The sequence below is a fragment of the Athene noctua genome, chromosome 1 (genome assembly GCF_965140245.1).
Source record: "Athene noctua chromosome 1, bAthNoc1.hap1.1, whole genome shotgun sequence".
Taxonomy (NCBI): domain Eukaryota; kingdom Metazoa; phylum Chordata; class Aves; order Strigiformes; family Strigidae; genus Athene; species Athene noctua.
In genome coordinates, this window is record NC_134037.1 from 89,886,248 (window position 1) to 89,909,839 (window position 23,592).

General features: G+C 38.2%; 1 protein-coding gene across 10 annotated transcripts in view; it reads right to left on the reverse strand.

The window, feature by feature from the left end:
• SMYD3 (SET and MYND domain containing 3) overlaps positions 1–23,592 on the reverse strand; it is a 429,108-nt gene that overhangs the window by 84,141 nt on the left and 321,375 nt on the right. For 9 of the 10 annotated variants that reach the window (XM_074925584.1, XM_074925573.1, XM_074925627.1 and 6 more), the window contains 2 exons: positions 5,576–5,643; positions 2,969–3,071 (listed from right to left, as the gene is read on the reverse strand). In XM_074925584.1, coding sequence (XP_074781685.1) covers positions 2,969–3,071; positions 5,576–5,643 — 171 coding nt within the window. Of the gene's footprint in view, positions 1–2,968; positions 3,072–5,575; positions 5,644–7,468; positions 7,488–23,592 lie in introns of those variants that run through there. The other variant, XM_074925595.1, reaches the window with a different exon arrangement.

The window sequence follows — 23,592 nt, forward strand, 5'->3', positions numbered from 1 at the left end:
CACTGTCTTTGCCACAAAAAAGACCTAGATGGCTAAAATTTTTGCATTTGATTTTCGTTTTCCGAATATACAACACCATCAAATTTAGCACTTTCATTCTATAAGGATTCAGGCAAACATTTTCTGCCTGAGGAGTCCTGATTTTCTACTGCCTGAGATACATTGTAGCGTTAGGATTTGAACAAATTTCAAAGCTCAAACCAAAATTCAATTAAAAAACACTAAATGCCACATGCTTTCCTGTCAAAACCATGCAAAGCCAACAAAATCTGCCTAGAAAATGAGATTAAAACTGAACTAAAACAACTTCTATTAGGGCATAAAAACTTTTTGGGGTTCTCATAGTCTTGCATGCTTTTTATCACTGACTTGATAAACACAGTTAGTATAGCATGAGCACTTTAAAGTGTGGCTGGAGCATAAATGTTATTTCCAAATAAATCTGCATCAGACCACAGAGGCTACATCCAATGTAACAATCTCTCTTCTGGCTTACAGTCAAAATCAGGTCTACTGGGGCCTCCCTCTTTACATAATTGTGAGAAGACCACAGTGGCCGGTCACCTCAATCCCCCGTGTCTCTGTTTCCCCTGTGATTATAGGTGGTCAACAACTCCTTAACACGAGTAAGAAACTCTGATAGAAAGCACTACAAAAGTTCAAAAATACTTTTACTTCTCACTGGCCTAGTGAACACATCACATTGCAGTGGTTGATACTTTCCTGGCAAGTGTCCAGAAACCCTATCAAGTTTGTTCCTGTATGGATAGTAAAGCCATAGTCCTCTTCTACTTACCTGAGCTTGACTAGATACTTAGCTTCTCGTTTCTAACAAGCCTTAGTGCTTTTTTACTTTCTATTAATTATTACATAGCGGATCTCATTTTGTCTAAATCTAAGTCTGAACAGGATAAGGCAAGTTTTCTACTGCTTATAATTATTTGAGTTTTTTTGTTGCCTCGTGACTGGAAACAATGTTCATCTTACACTTGAGAGCACTCGATTCAGAAAACCCAGTCAGATTCCTCCCTAACATGTATTTTCTCTCCCATTAGCTCAGATCATGACCTCAGTAATGTAAGTAAAAACTCAGCTCCTAACAGGTAATGTAGTTTCATGCACGTAGGTGTGTAAATTCAGTAAACAGCTATTAAAAAAACTGAGCTGACCCTGCTGCAGGCAAGCAGTAAGGCAGTGTGGAAAGAAGTTCTACTAAAGCTACCATGCAGAACATGAAAAGCAGCAGCAGTTGTGTAAAATGGAAAGTAATTGGGTGTTGAAAATTAATATTAAACTGATGACTTGTGCATACTCTCATAATAATTTTCTTTTCCTTCCTCTTCCCATAACAGTTCTAAACTAATGTTCACTTTGTATCTTGCTCACTTTTGCCTGTTTTCATCCTTATTCAATGGAGCAAGTACTTCAGAGTAAGAGTTTTATTTCTAGGTAAGTCAAGAGGGCACCCGGTTTAACACAGTAAGTTTTCCATTCAGTATCAAAACTAGAAGCATTAGCTGCAGCAGAGACACCAGAACCTGAGCTCTTTGAAAAATTCTGTCTTTATTTTACTGCCTCATTGGAGGCAAAGTTTTTTAGAAAATATAATATGCCCACATAAGGTGCAGTCATTTTAACACCTGTATTCATACAACTGCCAATGTCACTGCAAACAAACTGGTCTTACATACCCTGCTTTGTAACATATATTTATTTCCTGATTGCCTTACAAGTGACTTGTAATTTACACCATATCGGTTTCATCACTGATATTAACCTAGAGACTTCTGTGCATTACAGACCACTAAGTCTAAAATCTGGGTCATACCTTCACAACTGTAGCGCAGTCTGCACAGTGGTCATACCCACAAGGGAATTCTACCTCACTTCTCACTCCAGAACAACCCAGGGCCACCTGAGGGCCTCTCCCACTCTGTAAAAGCCACTTGTTACAAAGAATTGCTTTATCAAATTTACCTAGAAAAATATATCCATGTACATAAAAATAAGACAGCTTCAGAATTTAGAACTCTAATTATTAACCCAAATGCATCCTAGGAAAACATTAAAATCTACTGTACTTCTAAATGAACAACCCATCTTGGTGAACTGGGAAGCCAAGAGGAAAGTTGATGGCCTACTATCTTAGAGAAAGGATACATTAAAGAAGAAAACACTTCATAGGGAGGAAAAGAGATACTACTTCTAAATTAGAATATGTATGCCCTTGATCTTCCCAGTGTTTGAAGCATGGGCATGAACCATATTTACATTTGGTCATGATTTTGAAATGACCAACAGCTAGGATTGCATAGGTTATTGGTGCATGCAAAATTACATATATACACAGTCTTTGCAAGCCTTACTAAGCAATTCAATACTGCTGCAAAATACGTTTACTTTGACATGCTTACCTAGCCACAAATTACTATTTTCAAAGTAATACAAATGCTGTCATTCAAACAAAGATGAGAATATCTTAGATCAAATCAGAAATCTCTTGAAACGGGTGTTTTGAAGTATTTTCTAGTGAAATGGACAAGAAAACAAACTTTGTCCTGCTACTTTCATTGTCAATGTAAGGTTTACTACAACGGTATGGTTGCAGCCTGATAAATGCTTATTGCTGCAATGACTTAGTGAACACTGCATTCCACCCAGAAGTATTGTAAGTGCTTCCATCAGGGTAAAGACGTTCAAATACAAACAAAATGAAGTGCCTAGAGGAGGACAGGATGAACAAGAATTTATCAAGACTGCTAGTGATTTATGAGAAGTAATGATTATGGGGCCCAGGCAGTGTGAAGAGATGATTCTATTTATCATTTTCCCCCTGATAGCTATGTGCTAGAAACTGGCATCAATATATCATCAAAATATTAAGCTGGTGGCCCTGCAGTCTGGAATTTATTTAGGGAGATGTCATTGTTGCAGGTGTCTGTGATGGAAGGGAGGACAAGTTAATTACCTCTTCACCAATCTGGATCTCTCGGACAGAGCGAAGTAAAAGCTGGTATCCTTCAAAAACAATCACGCAGTTTGGGTCACAGCTGTGGTTCAGTAAAGACATGCTGTGAGGGGTGGTAGAGGGGGAGAAAGAGAGAGAAAGAACTTTACAGAGGAGCCTCCACTGCCATTCCCATTTAATCATTTAAAAGTAGCTAACATGATTACATCTGAAGTATCAAGCAATTAAGTTATGAAACAAATAAAATCCCTGGTAAATCAGCTGCTCTTGGTCAGGAGAGGAAAATTAATGCTTAGAAGATTTATATTCATTGCTAATAGGAGCCATGCCTGGATCTTTTTGCGTGTTTCTGCCTTCTGTGTACTTGGGGCAGGAGGGAGACAATGGCCTCCCCCTGACTCCCAAGAGAGGCCTGACTCAGGGGAAAGGACAAGGCAGGCAAGCAGGGAACAAGGCAACCTGGACAGTTCAGAATAAAAGGTTAGTACCTTGGGACTGTGTTTTATTTCTGCTGCTTCAGCTCGGTTTCAGGGCACTAACCTTTTCAGTCACCCTGACGGTCAGTGGAATCACAGCTCAAAGGAACAGCAATCAACCTGTATTTCATATCAAGCAGAAAATGGAGTATACTATGTCCCAAAACCAAAGAACTTGGTGTACAGATTTGAAAGAAGAGATACAGCCATTGACTCTGTTTTACGCGTATTTTGGTTCAGCCTCTGTTCTAGTGGCATGTGACAGCTGAAGCAGCACAGCTCATTGGAGAGCTGCTGCCACCCCCAATAGACACACACTGGTGGATCTCCTGACACAGACGTGCCTTTCCCCCTTTTTTGAAGGAGACTGTTAAGAACAACATCAACAACATCCACTATGTACTTTTGAGTCCCATGTTTCATTAGCTGAGAAACAACCAACTTTGCCAGGCCAACATCAGTCCCATAGCAGAAGCAGGGCTGATGGTTCTTCCCCTATGGGAATGACCCATCGAAAGTACAATTCTGGCATCATCAAGCTGGAAGGAGAATTTCTGGCTTATCCAGCTCCTGGCTGCCTCTATTTGCTTTCCTTGTCTGCCTGATTCAGCAACTAAAAATCCCAACTGTCCTTGGCAAAATATAAGATGTTGCCAAGGGTTAATGCCCTGCATCAAACCATGTTTATTCAGTTCTTGACTCTTAAAGGAGCTGTCAACAGGAACCTGACTCTTTTGATATCCTTTCTGGTCTAATAAGTGATATCTGTGGTTAATCTCCGCATGAACCCAGTAATGTACAGTAGGAGTAAGTATCCATTTCACTTATTGTGAGATCACTGGGCATACTCCCAAAGCTGCTGGCAAGGTGGTGCAGAGAAGGACCACAGGTTTTTATCTGTTTTAAAATATATTAGGATGTGAAAAATATCAAGCCATGCAACAATATACAACCTCTTAATGAGACTAAACTAAGCACTTTTAATCAAATTTCATCTTGTGGAAACACTAGTGGGTTTGATGACAATTTCATCTGGAAGCATATGAATTCATCTGGAAGGGTATTTATCTAAGCTTTTGGGAACCACAGATATAAGTTCACAATTTTCCCAGCTCAGAGTGATTTGCTACAGCAAAACTCAAACTGCTCTGAACTGACTTGGGAATGAGTCTCTTGCATCCCTTGGCAGCACATTATCACAGAACATAGATAGCCACTTTCTTCACAGTCAGGGGCTTTTTTCTACCAAAATAAATTATTTTTCTAATAATAATGCTCCAAAATAACGCTACATTTTTCCCAAGTATGTGAAAGGATTTGTTTCCACTCCACTATGAAATCAAATGGCTGTTCTGTATTTTTCATAATACTAATTCCCATGTCCTCCTAACTACCTTTCCCTTATACCACAAGGCAGGCCTCAAGATAATAAGTGTCCTTTGTCAAATCTTACACATGACATTAGTAGAAAAAAGAAACAACAGTGACAGGCCCACTGAGGTATTGACAACATGGTTCAGTTGTGCATTAATAAAAAATTGAGATGGTAAATTTGATTTTGAACTATACATACTAGTTTTCCACATAATAATTACAGGTAAGTAATTCTATGAAGGCAAAATGTTCCCTGGTACATACTTCTTACCTAATACATATAAGAAATTCAAATATTAAGATCCATCTCTCAAGGGGCTTATTTTTTCACCTTACTGGTTTCTTAGTTATGGCAATTTACTAATAAATATGTTCAATCTTTTTCTTTTAACTGCCCATTCAGAAGGCTCCTGGCTGCAAATAATCTGTATTCTAAAGCAATGTTGAACTGGTTTCCTTCTACTAGTCCCAGGCACACATTCTTTTATGTCAGCATTTATTCTTAGAAAAAACTACTATCTCCATAAAAATAAAATATAAATACATACCTTATTTAAACTGTTTTAACTCTATAATCAGGACTATTAAGAATGCTTTCAACTCAATCACATTTTTATTATTGTTTAATTTATTTGCATTTCCCAGTTTCTTGTTTAGACATGTTACCTGCTGCTTTGATGGTCCCTACAGCTACCTAGGAGAAAAAGAAAAAAACTAACACAGATTTTGCCTGTGAATCAAACAGTGTCCACAGTACCTGGGATACAGGCCAACACCAACATCCTGCATCTCTCCATTACTGATGGTGAAACAGTTACAGGTCACCTGTAAAAACAAGGGAAAAAATCCAGGATTACCAGAATCATTTGGAAACCCCATACTCAAGTGAAAAAAAACTTTCAAAATAAAATGAAGGGGCAATTGGTAATTGGATGAGAAACATTCAAGTCCAACACTGGTGCTCTTTCATTTTACAGCAATCACATCTGGGACACACTCTCCTATAAAACTGCAGTCAATTAAAAGCAGAAATATTAGTATTCTGCAAAAATGTGGGGTTAAACACATGCAGAGGCCCTACTTTCTTGTCCAGGGGGGTAAAAAAAAGCCACGCTACACAGAGACTGAGAAGTTCAGCCCAGGGACCACATAGCAGATGACAGTGACTGCTGATGAAAAGAGTGGTTATTTCCATGCAGGGACTCTGCTGAAGCCAGGTTGTCACAGCACTTTTTAATGAGTACTAGTGGAGCCTGAAGAATATATATGGGATAGTTTTGAACTAAATAGCAGCCTTGACTGTGGCAACCTGAAATGGGCATAAAGAATCCAAAGACTGTGCAACAGCATATCTTTCACATTGCGCATATTTTAGTTTGCATGTAAAAGATCCCACAAAAAAGCACGCTCAAATTACCATTCAAGAGAAATATAACCTTTCATTTAATCTCAAATATTCAGCTTGATAGTGTATTTCTCCCTCATACAATCAATACAAAGCTAAAGTGATTTTAGCAAAGAGTAGAGAAGAATGGAAGTTGCTTGTAGGTAGGTATAGCCCTACCCCAAACTATCAGACTGAAGTTTCTTCATGTTCAACTCAATGATAGATCAGCACTTTGTAAATGATTAGCAAATATCATTTTCATGGCCTTAAATAAGAACCAGAACCCAATTTCCAATGTATTTTTTAAATATCTGATTTTTTTTGGAAGAGCTGGTTTTGGTTTTTTTACTTTTTAGATAATGTTAGTTGTCAATGAGATACTAATAAAATACTTTATGTAGAAAAACACTGCATGATACTGCATATACAAGAAAAGTCCCTGGCCTCTTCTGTATAACATTAGATTATTAATATAATTAATTCTCATTAGAACAGAAATGACTTAGAGTAGGATTTGGCAGACATGAAAATGAGATTTGAAATTTGTGTTTTATCCATAGAGTAATTGCCCAGAACAGTAAATGCACACCTCTGTTTTAAAGAGGTGCACTGAACAATTTAATAGGATACCTTATCCTATAAATTGACAAATTATTATTTATGAGAGCATTAACCATAAGGTGAAAATGAAATCCTCTTTCAAAATTTCTCATAAATTCTGACAGCAACGTTAATTTAAATAAATGTACATGCAGTAGGGCATGTATTTTTTTTAATGGTTAGACAATACTTTGATTAGTCTATTATTTATGTGACCCATTCAAATGTTGCTGATCAATTACCAGAAGCATATATCTTAATTATTTCTTTCCTGCTGACATTGGATATAAGTGTCAGACAACTTCTGAGCAAAGATTAGTCCATTTAAAGTGGCAATTATCCTAGTTCTAAAAATATTGACTTGATTTTTGTATTTATTGAAAAAATAATGCCTTCCAGGTAAAACAGAAAGAAAGCCAGTTTATGTGGACCTTAGCTCTAATGGATTATGAAGTAGCAGAGGTCAAGCATCTCTTTGCAATAAATGAATCCCTCTTCCTTGCAAATCTCCTATTATTACCATAAAAACTGTTTATATTAACAATATTGAATTTTGATCACTGTAGAGTTATAGAGACTGTTTCATCATTTTCTATTCTGTGAAAAGTTTTATGCACAGATGTCACAATAATTTTTTTTTTTCTTTTCATAAACATGCATTACCTTCTTGTACCAGGACATATGTGAAGAAAAATGTGAAATGAATGGATGCTCTGTCAGACATCAATAGCTTCTTTCAAGAGTAGTTCACTGTGAGGCACTTTTTAACCTCTCCATTTTAGATATTTTCACAGTATGCAGTTGTATCACAATATCCCAGTGAGGCAGTGAAATATCATCTAATTTCTAATTATTTGCAGCTTCAAATATGAGACTGGGAATCTGTCACAGGGACAGGGACAGATCTAAAAAGGTATTTAAGTATGTAAATACAGGCAGAAGTCCAATTCGTCCCATGAATTTTGAGCTACATGATTTTGCACACAATCCTACCAAAGCTACAAGAAGTTTCAGGGGCTCTGAGGTTTGATTAACCACCTAGAAGACAATCTTCCCCCCTTTTAAACTCAGGTATGAAGAAGAACAGTGATGCACATATGAAGCATACTACAGATAATAACCTTTCTGTCCTCAGCAAGTGAAGAGGGAGGAATTGAGATGGTGGTGGTGGGAGGAAGATCTTGTCATTTACAATGTGAGAAATTCTGATAAAATTACAATCCTTCACAGACAGGTAGCAGCTGGTAACAGGTGTCAAATATGAAATCTCCATAGTCTGTCGACTAAGGCTGGGTTGTTTGTTTGTTTTCTTTTATATTTATTATCAAGTCTCTAAAATATACTGAATCTCCTCTACATTTCTATTTACGTAAACTTTTAAGAGGTTTTAAATCTCAAAGTTAAAGATCAGTCCTACCAAGGGGACTTCTAAGATTTCAATCCTAGAGTCCACAAAAGAGTTGATGTTGTAGACCACACCTCCCAAGAAACAAAAGGAAGAAAGCATTTCTTTTACAGAACACATGAAGAAAAATCCATTTTCCTAGCTCCCCAGGATTCACAGGTGTAGCTCAAATAACAGCTAAATCTGGAGTATCTAACACTGCTGCAGGAAAGCACAGGTAAACAGCTTGTTCCTGAGGCAATAATTTATTGATCAAAACCTACTGGGACTGGAAGTGAACTAACTCCATTTCTAGGGAAAAAAAATAAAAATCTAAGGCAAAATAAACAAAGTCTTTCTCATGCATCGCAGTATTTCTTTCAGGTTTCATAATCACCATGTGCTGTCTTTTTTCTGTCTTAACGGACCTGCCTTACTCCTTATACTACAATCAGGTTCTGATTCTGTGTGATCCCAGATTTTAAAATAAGAAAGAATAAACAATTCTCAGTAATCTGGCACTTCAAGAAATGGGTTCTCCCTCACAAAGATAGGGCCCTTGTCATCTTAACTCCTGCAAAATCATTTATTTCAGTTATTTAATTTGTTCTGTTGTTCAGCTTGTCCCCTCTGATTCCTCTACAAATTCCTCTCTGTTCAGCTATGCAGCACTAAAACTGCATATCCACATACAGAGACAGAACAGAGTATTCACAGGGTTTGTTATACCCACAAATAAGGAAAAATGCCCACATAGTTGGGAAGCTGAATTTCTTGCAATTTCTAAAATTTCTGAAACAACACATCTCCCAGCATGAGAACCAAAGGAAAATTCTCAGGGGAGAGCCACAGGCTTTTCAAACCTCTGCAATGCAAAACTTACTCAGGAGTATCCTAGAGCTCTCAAGGCTTAATCATCATAGCCTGACTGGCCATACATTTCACTAACAATTTAAAGAATCAATTCTCAGTGTTTGAGTTGGCTCCATGGCAATAAATCCTGCAAGTTTATTTAAAAGGAACTGCTATTTCAAACAACAAACAATATTATATAAGCTGATTGAATTAGAAAGATTTGTTCTTTTGAGAGACTGCACATGCTTTAGAGAGGTATCCTGTACTCAGTAAAATAACCCAAGCAGAAGACAATCTATCCCAGACTGGCAGACACACAGAAAGCAAACCAACTCTACCACCTGACCATTATCCTCAGGCATGCTTTATCAGCAAACCAAAATCACTGCAATATGTTAAATTTTATTTCCTCTCTGAGTGATATATGAAAACTCTGCATATTTACCCTGTAAGGAGGTTTCTGTTCTCAAGATGTCTAGAGCTACTGTCTGAGCAATCTCTGTGCCAGACTCACAGTCTAGTGGACAGCCCTGAAGATTTATTTCGGTGTTTGCATGTGACAGGGTATGAAGGCTTGAGTTTGGAAACATACTGATTTGAATTTGTTTTCAGTTTCAGACCTCACTAATATGGTTTTATACTATGGATTTGCATTTGGGTTAGATAAAGCAGACTCAGACTTGATAGCACGACATTCCAGATTTGGAATTTTGGACACTAAGACAATGAAAAATGTCAGTAAGTGAGTAAGGGAAAGAAAACAAATCATTATTGGCTAACACTTGCTGCACAGATCAAATTACAAACACCAGGACTAATAATCGATCATTTTGTCTCGACGTGTTCCTGTACATTACTGCAACACAGTGAGACAGCTCTTGTAACACATGTAAGAAACCCTCACAAGAAGGATTACCAAAGGGTATAATTGCATTGATAGGGTCAATATCATTTTCAGCTTTGATATACAATGACTCCAGCCATCTCTGTAAATGGTGTGTCACAGCTGGTGTATTCTAACTCACCACCAGGAAGAAAACCATAACTAACACTTTTCTCCCTAATTTATGAACCCAATGTAATGTAAATTAAAGATATTAAAAAACCCTTCATGGATTATTAAGTTTCTCATTCACATCGAAGCTGGCTGAGTATTCCTGGCCATTGGCAAATATTTAACAAAACATGCTGTAACCAGTTATCATTTTAACAGGCTTCTCAAGAGACTCAAACATTATCCAGGAAGAAGGGATGGGCAGTAAATGCTATGTGAGTGGCACACTAATTCACATGACCAAGACATTCCCCAGAGACCTTCTAGCACCACTACACCCCACTACAACTCTGTACCGAAAGCTCTTTCCCACTGGAGGATGAACAGATACCAGGCACAGATGGTTGACAGATCTCAAGTCTGCTAATGACTTCATTTGGCACATGGAGCGCTACAGCAACAGTGCTAAACATGGCAACAGTGCTTAACTGTAAATGCACAGTATGCCATGGCAGTGACAGACCTGTCAAGCCCCTGTTTTGAGTGTATTCCACTTGCTGCTCATGGCCACAGCCCAGGACACCCAGGCTTCCCTTGCAGGAAGAGCTTACTCTGAAACCTCAGCTCTGTCCACTGGACAGGGTATTGGAAAGGAAGAGAGGAAAGGGGACAAGGTGGGAATGCATCTGCTACCAGAATGCTGTGCTGAAAGGCAGATTTGCAAACTAGATCTTTGTGGCTTATATATACACCCTTGTATGTTTTACTAAATCAGGAAATTTGAATCCAGTTCTATATTGCATTGTGCTCAGGACCCACCTACTGGCTTCCACAGGAGCCACAGAAGGAAAACTAGATGAAAGAGACATCAAAAGGATCAAAATAAACTGAGAAAAAAAAGATTCTTTGGTGTTTTGTTCCAGACAGAAATCAAAACATACTAGGATGGCTTTCAGAAAGCTTTATCTTATTGAAATTTTCAAATTAAGGAATGGGGACAGGTAGTTAATTGTTTGTGATAGTTCCTCGGAAGCCAAATTTCGCTGCAATACCATGAAATTTGGAGAAGTTACATTTCTTTCACACCATAAGTGAATATGCAAATATTTGTTTACTTCAATAATAATTAAACTTAATCTCTTGAGCCAAAATGACAATGTTTTGGCTGAATTAGAGACTACCAATACTCCAGAGCTAGTTACAGCAAAGATGTGTACTTCCAACTGTTTTCTTAGTTCTTCATCTTATGTCTTTGGACATCTCTCTTCATAACTATCAATTTTTCAGGCCTTTTTTGCTATCCTAGCATATAAAAGTTTCTGATGAGTATGCAGAACACAGGTATCCCTTGCAGAGAGCTGTCACCACCTAGAAGGCAGCAGAGCAGAAATTTGGACTGACATTAACAGATGATTTAATGCAAGTGTGCTTCAGGCATCCCTTTTTAGTACTCAGCTAAGTGGTGCAATTTTGATTGGAATGGAATGAAAATAGGTCATGGCAAATTAGCTCCTCTCTTCTTAACCCCACACATACTTCTCCAATCTTTCAAATAAAAATATTTAGCTATGCAGCTAATATATTTGATTACTAAGAATGTCAAAGCTCTCATTACTAGGACAAATGTTATGTTTCCTATGGGCACTTTTTTTTTTTTTTTTTTAAGTCTGCGCAAGGTGTAGGTACAAACCTGAGACCTGAAAAGGTAAAGCCCGAAACATGCAAAAATACTGCATTCTTTGGGTAAAATGAAATATCTTGAAGTTTTGTAGAACTCCCATTAAAAGTTTTGTGCAACCTGTTCACACATTTCTCCTCTGACAACAGTCAGCAAATCTCATGTTCCCTTTGGTGAAATTCTAGCTTTTACCCAGCTCTGCAAATGTTATTATTATTCCTGCTTTTTGGAACAGAACTGAAATGCATCTATTTCTGGTACAGAACCGGAGAGAAGGAGCTGCAAAGTCACTAATGGATCGTATTACAGTATGCTTGCAGAATTTGGCATTATTAATCGGAGTGGGGCAGAGGCATGACATCCTCCTCTTCATCCTCATTTTCCTACTGGTAACTACACTCCTGTGAAATGGGGCAGAGTTATTAACTTGATTTCAACAGCCACTGCATACCTGCCTATTGAAAATAAACTGCTTGTTTATTGAATGAGATCAAACTTCATGGGCATCCAGGAGTGGTTAACTAACTTTGTATTTGTCTTGCCTCTTTTGTTAGATGGCTGTTTATCTGCTTTGTAGTGGTATATTTTTTTTTAAAAGGGTTGGACTTAATATGAACAATTAGGCTGAGATTCAGCTATGGTTGCTGGTATGAAAATTACATAGGCAAAACCAAAACATTAATGAATTAAAGTTGTATAACTTCAGCTAGTAATACAGGTGGGATAAATACTATCTGTCATCTCCTTCCTTTACCCAGATGATTTCCTCATACCAGACTCATAACTGCTAAGCAGCCTAAATTAGGTGAGATGAAACCTAGCCTAAATGTTTCAGAGTTTGCCGACTTTATTATCACAGATGCAATATAACTGTTGTTCCTTCTGGAGGTGCTTGTTGAGCTAGACCTTCAAGTATATTTACCTCTTGAAGTTAATCGACCATAATTAGTCTTTGGATTTGGTCTGCTGGGCTTAGTGGATTTTTGCCTCTCTTCCTTTTCTCTTTTTCGTTCTTTAACTACTGCCCACAAATATCTTCTCTACTGGAGGAGGGAGGGATGGGGAAAGTGAGGGGAAGGTGAAAATCCGGGGAAAACTTTTTTTATACCATTTCTTTAAAACTGTTTCCACCAGGAAATTTCTGAAAGCACAAAAGCTGAGAATGTTTGAAGAGGAGGAAATTTCAAAAAGACTAGAGAAAAAAAAAGAAATATCTCTTCCAAAACATTGTGGCATGAGTATTTTCAAATCTTAAAAACTTAAACAAACATAAATAAAAGGTTTCATTTTCAAAATTCTTATGAAAAGAGCAATAGAAAAATTTGATTAATTTAGAAAAGTAGAAAGCATTTTTTTTGAGAAAACCCCCACATTCTTTCTAATAATTTTTTCATAAGTAACACGTAGTTTTTGAACCAGCTCTAGTCTCACTTTGCTACTTGACTTAGAACTTAACCCAGAGATGACTGGGGAGTTTTAGAACTGAACCTAAGACCTTTTTTTCTTAGTATGGTAAAAAAAAAATACAGAAACCACTCACACCGGCATACAACACTAAATCTCACTGCAAAGCAAGGCTAACTACAACCTGCTTTGTCTTGTAGTAACCAGACAAAATCTCAGGCTCTTGTAATGTTTGCCCATCAAGGCCCAAAAGAATAATGGTATCACTGCCAGTTCCTTCCATTTTTATGATGCCTTTTTCCTACAGAAAAACTGCTACTATTTTTCCTTTGACAGACAGTTTTATAAAAAGGAATAAGTATTGTTTTTTTAATCAAATAATTTAAGAAAAAAAATTAAAAGGATTTAAGTTATTAGATAGAAATTATTTTTCAACTTACTCCTTTCATTCAAACTGGGTGACATTACTACTTCTAAAAATCAGCGGGTCAGACATACCCTTCTGTAAATCCATCACCTTCAGTGGTCTAAACCCCTCTCTCCTCATTAAAGGCCTTTGGAAATCAGCAAGTAAGGCAATAGGAAACATGCACTATGTTCTTGCAGGTAGCTGGCAGATCAAACATCTGCTGAGAGCAGGTCATTTAAATTATAGGCAAAAGTATAATTTCAAATTTATTCAAGCTTTTCACAAAATTCCAGTGTAGAATTTCATAAATAAAATACTGTCCTTTTAAAGATTTTTAGCACTTGCTGAGCATATGCCTGCAAAATGCTTTTGAACTCACCTTTACTCCTTCCTTCCACAGACAGCATCGGAACAGTGCTGTCAGGTACGATGATGGACACTGATGTACCACAGGAGGTGTTCTGCATGAAACAGGCTAGAGATGCCCGTGGCCAGTGAAAAGGAGTGGAGTAGCAGCTTATATTCAGCAAATATATTAAGTCCAGGTGGCAATTAGAAGTTTAATAGGACAAAGTAAAACTATGAAACAAAAAGCCCACTATGTATTTAATCCTGAAACACTGAAATACCCAGCTGATTGCTGTAATGAGAGGTCTTTCGGGAAAAAAAAAGGGTAGCTGCCTACTAAAGGCACTGAAGCAGTGGTTAAATCCAGACCACAGTTCTAGACCCCTTTCTGACTGAAAGGGAAAACTGATTGCACTATGAGCGGGTGCGCTGGCACAGGTGGGTGAATATAACCATAGCAGAAAATAGCAGAATACAGTAAGGCAGAAAATCTAAGTCAAACTCTACTTCCTTCTGAAGGCAAAATAGAACAGTGTTACATTTAAGATAAAGATGCACAGAAGAAATTAAAGCTCAAGCAGTAATGTGAAGGCCTGTATAACTCAAGTACTCAGTATTCAAGGAGTTCTTGGATTTCCCTAGGATTTGCCATTCTTAGTATCTCCGAAGAAATCAACTTCCCAAGGGTTTCCAGTCAGTAATTTTTTTTTTCTACATCTCCATTTTTTTTTGCTATTTCAAACATTGCTCTGATCAGGGAACAGTTGAAATAATTTAATTTTTGGAATGCCATAACATTGGACATGTTTAGTCTCAATACAGTATATACACTTCTAGTTACTGTGAGGCATAGCTTTCATGCTGTTGAAATTAATTTTCTCATTCCCACAATGCTGGTCTGACGTTTTTGGATGATCCTGCTTGATGATAAACCATGGTCAGTCAATGACTTCTAACAATACCAAAGACAAATTTCCTAGCATTGTGGCTATATTTGACTGTATTGGTAACTGACAGAGAGTTGTTAGAAAAAAATAAATAAAAATCCTGCTCTACTCCTTTGGATCCACAGGCTGTATTTGGCACTCAGGATCTAAACCAGAGCATCTCAGACCTGAATTTCCCATTGGTAGGCCAGGATGGGGATTTTGCTTGACGAGGCTCTGGATGCTACAACCTGCTCCATTCAGAAATGCCTGGATAGTTGGTACCAAGTAAGAGGAACATGCCTTTCACATTTCGTTTGGATTCATTTGTGACTTTTGAAAGTACTAGTAGAAAATAACTCTTTGGTTTCCCCAAGAGAAGGAACCATGGACATATTTTGGGTGGTTACATGGGAACAAGGCTTACGGCACCCACAATGCCCGTACCCCAGAAAATACTAGAGAGAAAGCCACCATCCCATCCATCAGGATTCCTTAGCAGAAGTGCCATTACTTCAACAGAACAGATAATAATCCCAGTACTTTGTTCTACCCACAGCTGAATAGATTTTCCCTTGAAATAGCATTTTTCTTTATTGTACCAGATTAGTACTAGCCATTATACAGATTTGCTGTATCATTACCATTACTAGTTAGGAAAAACCCCACAATACTTGAAGGTAGCTTTAAGCTACACTTTCATTTGTGAGTAAGAGCTACAGAGTAAATAAAATATAATTATTTACTCCAAAATAAGCTCAAAAATTAAGCTCAGAGAACTCCTGGTCAATATGACATCAAACAATGAGTTGACAAAAGAACTGTAAAATAGCTACATAAAGAGTAGCTTTTAATGCCACAGCTAGAATCATAGCTTGCAGAAAAAGTCAGGAAAAAGCTGAACTCCTATGTATGCTTCCTGCTTAACAAACTCTCTTGTGGTATACAGACTGTAAATTGGTGAGAAAATGGTCAAATAATTGCATTATTTGATTTTTCCCTCATAAAGAAAAAAAGAAGCATTTCATTTTGAAAAGTCTCTACCAGATATCTTGAAAATACAGAAATAAAAGGTTAGACAAACACTATGTTGAGCTCACAGTTCAAATGCTTGTGGGTAGTTAACTGAAGTTCACAGACCTGTATGTAATTGCTGTCTACAGGAAATACTTGAGTTAGTGAAAGAATTTTTCTCCTCACTCCTTCACCTTTGCCCTCCCACAAATTCACCAGGAAATAAACCTCCTAAGAGCATTTCTGTGATGAACAGGACTTTCCCCGCCTCTACGAGATGAACTAAATCTAACAGCCAGGAACAAAATCTGTCAACTTCCCAGAAACATGATTTTAGAACATATTAATTGAGAAAGGATATACTTTTATACAAATAAACTTGAACCAAAATGATCCATACCCTGTTCATTTGTTCTTGTTTAGACTCCATGTTTTTTTGAAGTTTGTAACACAAGAGCACAAAATTTGCACTTATATTAATGCAAAATGGCAGTGAATTCAGTGACATCAGATGAGTTACACAAAACAACAATTAGGTAAGAAGAAGGTTCACAAGTTGAACTAGAATTAAAATCTCTGTGAGCACTGAAATTGGGTGACCTAACTCCATGTGGTTAAAATTCTGTACATTTCAGACAAAACAAATCAGTGCCATTAAACATCTGCAAACTTTGGGCTGCTTAATTCCTGACCTAAGGTCTTTACCACGATTGCCTCAAGATCACAATAAATACTGAAATAAAAAGACAGAAGTTTTTTAAAAAAGGACAGTAGATATGATATCATTAAACAGCCTGAGTAGTCAAACTTGAAAGTTGAGCAAACATTTTAAAATATAACACGCAATTTAGTTTCAATCTTTTTTTTCCCCTAGCTTGAAAGACACTGAAACTCTGCATTTATCAAAAATGTCTGTGTTTTCCCAGCATTCAAATAATATACTGCCATTTACAAAGTGACTGCCATAACCATATATTCTTTCATGTGAAAGTGACGCTTTTGCCTACCAACAAGTATCAAAATTTTTTTATAGGAAAAGTTGTATCATCTTCCCTCATATATGCAAGACCAGGAAAATAAATACCAGTAGTACACCCTGGAGAGCTGATGCATATCAATATGCTTTAATTTAATTTTCTTTATCTTACAATTTTTAAGCCAATTCAACCATTTTCATAACCCAGATTCATGACTTCAGAAACTTTAAGAACAGACTTGATCTCTGCAATTCAAAGTCCTAACATTCACTACGGTCTAAGAAAATGACAGTGGTGTTGTGTTACATATTTCAAGCAAGAAAGATGGCTGAGATGGTTGTGCTGGCTTTAGAAAACTAACTACTGATTTACAAAACACCCCCTTGATTTACAACACTCTCCTAGTGTTTCATGCTATTTTTTGTCTGATATGCAGATTCACTCTCAGCAAATCTTTATCTACACTTTTCATATTCCTCACTTGGAGGTTTTTTTTTTTTTTTTCAATTGTGCAAACCAGATCTTTACATATACCCAAGACAAGCAAATCAGACAGATAAACAGTGATTTCAGCAAGCAACAAGGAGCAGCTGGCATTTTTATTACACCTGACAAAACCCAGGGTGACAGGAAAAGAACCTACTAATTTTTGGTCACAACAATACTAGTGGTTCCTAGCAAATTCCTCACCTCCACCTCCAATGAAAACTCTAAGTTTATATCTCAAAGCTCTATTAAAAACATCACAGAACTGAAGAAAGTGCAAAATGGGATCAGAAATATGGACCATGAGGTAAAAGGTTATACAAATCTACTGCTGCATTTCTCCTCACAGTTTGCATTTTGACACTGACTCACCTCCTCATGTTGATACTGTTTTTACCCAAGTATAGTTCCAAAAACCTACATGCCAAAATACATTCTTCCTTGATGAATTAAGACCATTAAAACTTAGTATTCTGGCTATGATTATTTAAGATCACATTTTCCTTTCATCTAGGATTTGTCTCTCATCTGATTTGACTACCTATGAAAATTTTATCTTTAAATTATTACATTTTCATGCGTAGAATGAGGTAAAACTATAAAGTAATACCTAAAACCAAGACACTTCACCCTAAGGATCCATTCCTGTTACAATAAGAATGTAAAACAAAAATTAGAAAATCACACAAGGTAAGGTTTCATTGTTAGCTCTTGTTATGAGAGCCATATGAGAACAAAGTAAACTCATACCTTTTTTCACCAACAAATGTGAAAATAATTCCCTTTTTTACATGTTATGACAAAAAAGAGTAATTTGTTCCACAGATTCCTGTTTAAAATACAATTAAAATATATTATTAAAGTATTTTATATGCTGTGCTACTCTTGGCCATTCATCTCAAATATAAATCAGCTGTGTGAAATTATAAAATTGTAACCTTTAGGTCATCTAACAAGAATTTGAAATATCAAGCTCTCAAATACAAAATAATTTCACTTTTTTTTTTTTTTTAAATATTGAGCTCATTGTAATGAAAATGCAAAACATTTTAAAAGTTTGAATCATGATCTAGCCTTTGTGACCAGTCTTTCCAGACTGAGTCCAAGTGTTTTTCCACCGACAGTCAGTAACATCTCGTCTTCAGTGAAGCTGAAACAGGTGCCCTCTTTCATTGGCAAGGGTCTTCCTAGTCATGAATGAAGCACCTGCTTCTTGTAAACTTCATTGCTACTACTTTTTTGATGTTTTATACTGACTGTGATAGCACCACATTGAACAGTCTATTGAGTTATTACCACTCAATGGATCAGTTTGTGTAAGATATTAAAACCAAATATGTAAATATTATCCCTCAGGACAAAATTTAGACTTCTAAGTCTGTTTTTTCAAACTCCATTGGCAAACCTCCAGTTACATATCCATGATTTTTAACAAAGAAGGTAAGTGGGAGAAGGAAAAGTAACAAAAACTATAAAATGACTGAATTAAGTAAAGGGACATAAAACAGAAGCCAAAACTACAGGAGATAATGTATTCAATAAACAAGTTCAGACAAGTAATTTGCTTCTTAATAAGCACTTATTAATTGTTTGGTTGTGGAAAGAGTATAGAGGAGAGGACCTGGAAAAATACCAGTCAAAGCCAATGGTGCCTCATTTCCACCACCTGTTGCTCAAAGGTGTTACAATACAAGGAATGCAAGGCCCCAGTAGAATATAGGTAAAGACAGAGTTTTGATTTCAAAATTATTAAACTCCTAACTTGCTCAGCAGTTCTGAGCAGCAATCCAGCTCTGACAGTACTTGCCTGTAAGTGCCTGCTGGCATGCTCTCCAAGGTGCCAGTGTGGCAAACGACTGGCAGCAGCAGTTTTTGCCTCTGCATGCAAATGCAGGGCTGTGTTCAGCCACATGAAGCTGAAGCTTCACCTGCCTGTGGATCTCAAGGTTCCCTGACTCCAAGCCACACTCACTAATTGACAAAAACTGCCTCTTCATTAACTGAGGATGCCTTTATCTGTGGGACAACTGAGGCTACATAAATCATATGCCTTGCAAAGGGTGCTCAATAAATACTGGGGTCCATCCATTGACACCTTCTCACCCAGTCAGCACCTACACATGGAGACTGCACTTTCATATTGTAGGAATGACTGAATGAATGACTATTGATACCTTGACTGAATAATGTTTCTGTTCTACTGCTTTACGAGTAAAAAGGTCAAGATTGTCACCTAACTTTGTACAAACCAGTCTGACATTTGAAGATGGAGAAATAAACCTTCTTGCTTTGCTCTTGTTTGAGAAAGAGGTCCTGCTTATGTAAGCACTTACAGAGGAGTTATGTTTTCAGCTGAGATTTCTCACTAACCTCAGAAGGGTGGCTCACAGGTAACTGCTGCCATTTCTTACCTGCTTCAGTAAGCCACCCTGCAACCCACACCCCACAAATGGTTCATCCATTCCCTTGAGTATTGCTATTCTAGTCATAACTAGTTGTGTTCTACCGTGTCTAAAGACCCTGCAATATGGCTACTGTAAAAAACGTAATTTTAATGGTAAACTTGGTTTTTTATTGAATAGACGTGTGATTTTCATGCAGAATCTGGCCATTGGAAGGATTCCCAAAGCAGAAGTGTCACCCACAGCACCGGAATCTGTGGTGGGAACATGACAGTAACAATTGTGCGGAGTGGATTTTTACATGTTGCTTATTGGTAAATGTGTCATTGAGTAATACTTGTCAATGACATGAATACAGAAGTCTTTTACCAGAAGAAACATGTTAAAGTGGGAAACCAAGTGGAGCACACTCAGTCTTGATAACTAAAGGACGATCTGTTGTAGCACAATAGTTCTACGAGAGAACTGCATTAGTACTGGCATGTGGGGAGATAGAAGCAGGGATGTTTTTGTCAAAACAAAAATAATGATTGAACTTCTACATAAAAGCTGTTATTTAAAAACTCCTATTTATACAAATCTGACAAATCTGCTCTAAGACATACAGTGAGAGGACTGCAAAATAAAGCTCGCTGATATTTACTTAGACTTCTCTCTGCCAGATCTGTGTGCACGACTATGAACATATTCACATACCACTTCAGGTGTCTGTCTAAAAACCAGACATGTTATTTAACAATATGGTCTCTGGCAGAAATTTTTTCATAAAACTACACATTTTGCAGGCCAAGTCTCCATAGTAACTAACTACACAATAATTGAAACTTTCAAAATTATTCACAAACAAAAATGCTATATATTTGAAATAATAAACATCTGAGCCTGTACGTTCTCTTCATTTCCATGAGAAAAAAAGCTTATCCTAATTAGAGCTGAGTAAATACTTTTCAACAAGTCATTTATTCTCCAACAGCAGTTTCTGTCTTTACTGTTGAAATCTCTAAAAGTAGATAACAAATCTGTCAAAATTAATTCAAAATTGGCTCAAATCTTTCTTTCTTGTTGCTATTTTTGAACTCAGTGAACCAACCACGAACTAGGTAGTAAAAATTCATGCTCAAATACTAAAACTGTGACACTTGCTCAGTCTGCAGTCACATTGGCTGACTTAAAAATTCAAAATAGTGTAGCTTATTGTGCATGTATTGCAGCATAGATGCTAAATGTAAATCACAATTCCCAGAGAGAAGCTGGAAGAAGCCCTGCCCTAGAATAGCAGCAATTAATGTAACAATGAATCCTGGAAAATATTAATTTTTTATTTTTCAGCCCACCCAGAAATTGTCACCCAGACCATCTTGACATGATTTCGGGGAGAAATTTTTCTTTTCTTCTTCCATTATCATCTCGTCATTGGAACAACAACTACTTAAATGCTTTCTGAAACGAACTGGGATAAAAAAATAATGCTTCAAACTCAGGAAGTAAAATAATCAAGCGTTTAATTAGCAGGGAGGAAAAAACAATAATGCTTTCGGAGATCCTTTCCTCACTGTAGCTTCTCACAGAGCTTCCTTCCTGCTTCTCACTTTGGCGATTCAGTTTTGTGACTACAGGTTGAAACCAGAGTTCAGCAGGCCTTAAATACTATTATTTGTCAGTGTATCTGTAGCTTTATATTTCTATTTGCTCAAGGACATGAAACAATGTATCGACATTAATTACTTAAGCACTATAACAGCCTTGTGAAGAATGGAAATGCAGAACTGAATCATAAAGAGGCTGAATGTGACACCAAGGCCACAGATCACATCAGCAGCAGTTTGGCATATAAAGGAATTTTTTTTTTAGCGTCTGTATCCAAACGGTTTACATTAAAAAGAAAAAAAAAAACCTTAATGTTCTTTGGAAAATAACAGAAACATAAAATCAGCAATTGAAATGGGATTCCTAGCTTTACGCTTCCCTGTGGCACACACTGATGGTGCCGTGCTGCAGTACAGCTGCAGGCACAGCGCTGGTCATGTTATGCCAGTTAAGCGGCCGTGTATTTCATGTCTTCTGTCTTGGCGGTGTGATGCCGTGAAATTGGCTGGTAGTTCCAATGCACTTCTCTGGCACATTTTCAGTCTGCATTTGCCTTTCTCCATTTATGCAGATTACTGCATGCCCATTAACTGCCATTACAGAGAAAATTCATCATATAGAAAACCAAAAAGTGAGCAACACAAAGAGAAGGGAAAGAAATCTCCTCAGCAGCCAAAACCTATACAGCACCAGAGCACTTTGAAAAGCTCTACCATGAATCAGGAAGGGAAACCTCTGAAGAACTGGGGACAAGAGCAACCAAACTAGCCCGGAGAGGCCATGCAGTCCACCTCATCCACTTGCTGTAGGGCACTCGCCATCCCGACACTGCAGCCTGCCTTGGCAGGGGTGGTTTTGCCTCTCGACACCTGCAATGCTGACAGTGGTGTCCACCACGCAGAGCAGCTTGCCTGGGCCCCGAGGGGTAAGGGGGGAAGTGATGGCAGAGGGGGGCTGCCATGTCTACACCCTCAAACACGGGTAACTGTGTCAGGCCAGGAAGGCACCTAGGAAGGTACCCAGCACTAAACTGGCCAGGCCCAAAGTTTAATAGTAAAACCAACACAGCTGAGGTGCTTTTTGCATGTAGGTTCATGTTCTCAAAACACGTGTGGTGAGCTGAAAAGCTCTGAGTCGGCTCCTGCCTCCCAGCGAGCTGAGAAAGTCACCTGCCCCACGACGTGGACACTTCCTGGGATGGGCGCTCGCCGTGACAGTCACCAGAAAGCCCTGAGCCTGTCACAGGTCTCCTTGGAGCAGTCAGAGTGTCAGTGTGGTAGAGGTTCCTCTCAGGGCCCTGAGAGCACCAGCGGGCCGCTCCCAGGGCCTCACCCCACCGGCCCCCGGCCCCGAGGCCGTCAGTCGCCGCCGCAGCAACGCGGCACAGGGCGGCTCCCCACAGCCCTGCCCCGCCGTCGGCCCGCCGGGCCGGGCCCACCCACGGGCACACGTCCCGGCCTCGCCTCAGCCTGACCCCGTCCCCAGGGAGGTGCCGGATTCCCGGGGCTGGGGCTGCCCCGGTGCCCCCGGCTGCCCCGCTCCTGGCTGGGCCGTGGAACGGGCCCTGGCTGCCCCCCCCAAGGGGAGCCCACCGTGCCCGGCCCCGCTGTGCCAGTTTACATCACTTGCTTTCTTCTCTGAATCAGGTCATACTGCTATGAAAACATTACAGTACTTAAGACTATCACAACAGAAACATAATTATGCCAGCCTGACAGCAAATACTTTCTGTTCCTCCTCCCCACCCTCCGTCATGGAGGAATACTCCCAACAAAATACTGCAGAAAGCAGATTTAGTAGAAAAATAGTGTGTAAACAGAAGTCTGCAAAACAGGTGTCACAAGAAAACCACAGCAATTCTGGAAGAATTTAAATGATTTTTTTTTTTTTTTTCACTGAAAGAAAATGTGACGAGATCTAAAAGGCAGTCTTCCCCCTTCCCCTTCTTCCATGAGGAAATAACCCTCAATAGTCAAACTTTTGCTGTGGCAGAAGAAAAACAACTCGTCATCAACTGTGTATTTTCCAAAATTATACTCTTCTCTGTATATTGAAAGCATGTGCAGTTTCTGGCTCCTAAACAAGTTATTTATAATGAATTTTAGAAAAAAAATAAAGCATTTTTTAGTCTGGAAAGTGAGAGAACTAATATATGTAGGGCATATATAAATGTATGTAGGAAAACAATGCATGTGGGAAAATAATGTATGAAGGAAAACATTCGCTGCTATTCATTTTCAGTGGACAAATAATATGAGCTGTTTTTCTTGGAATCATTGAAAGTGCACAATGAAATCTGTGTTATTTGCCACTTTAGGAGGAG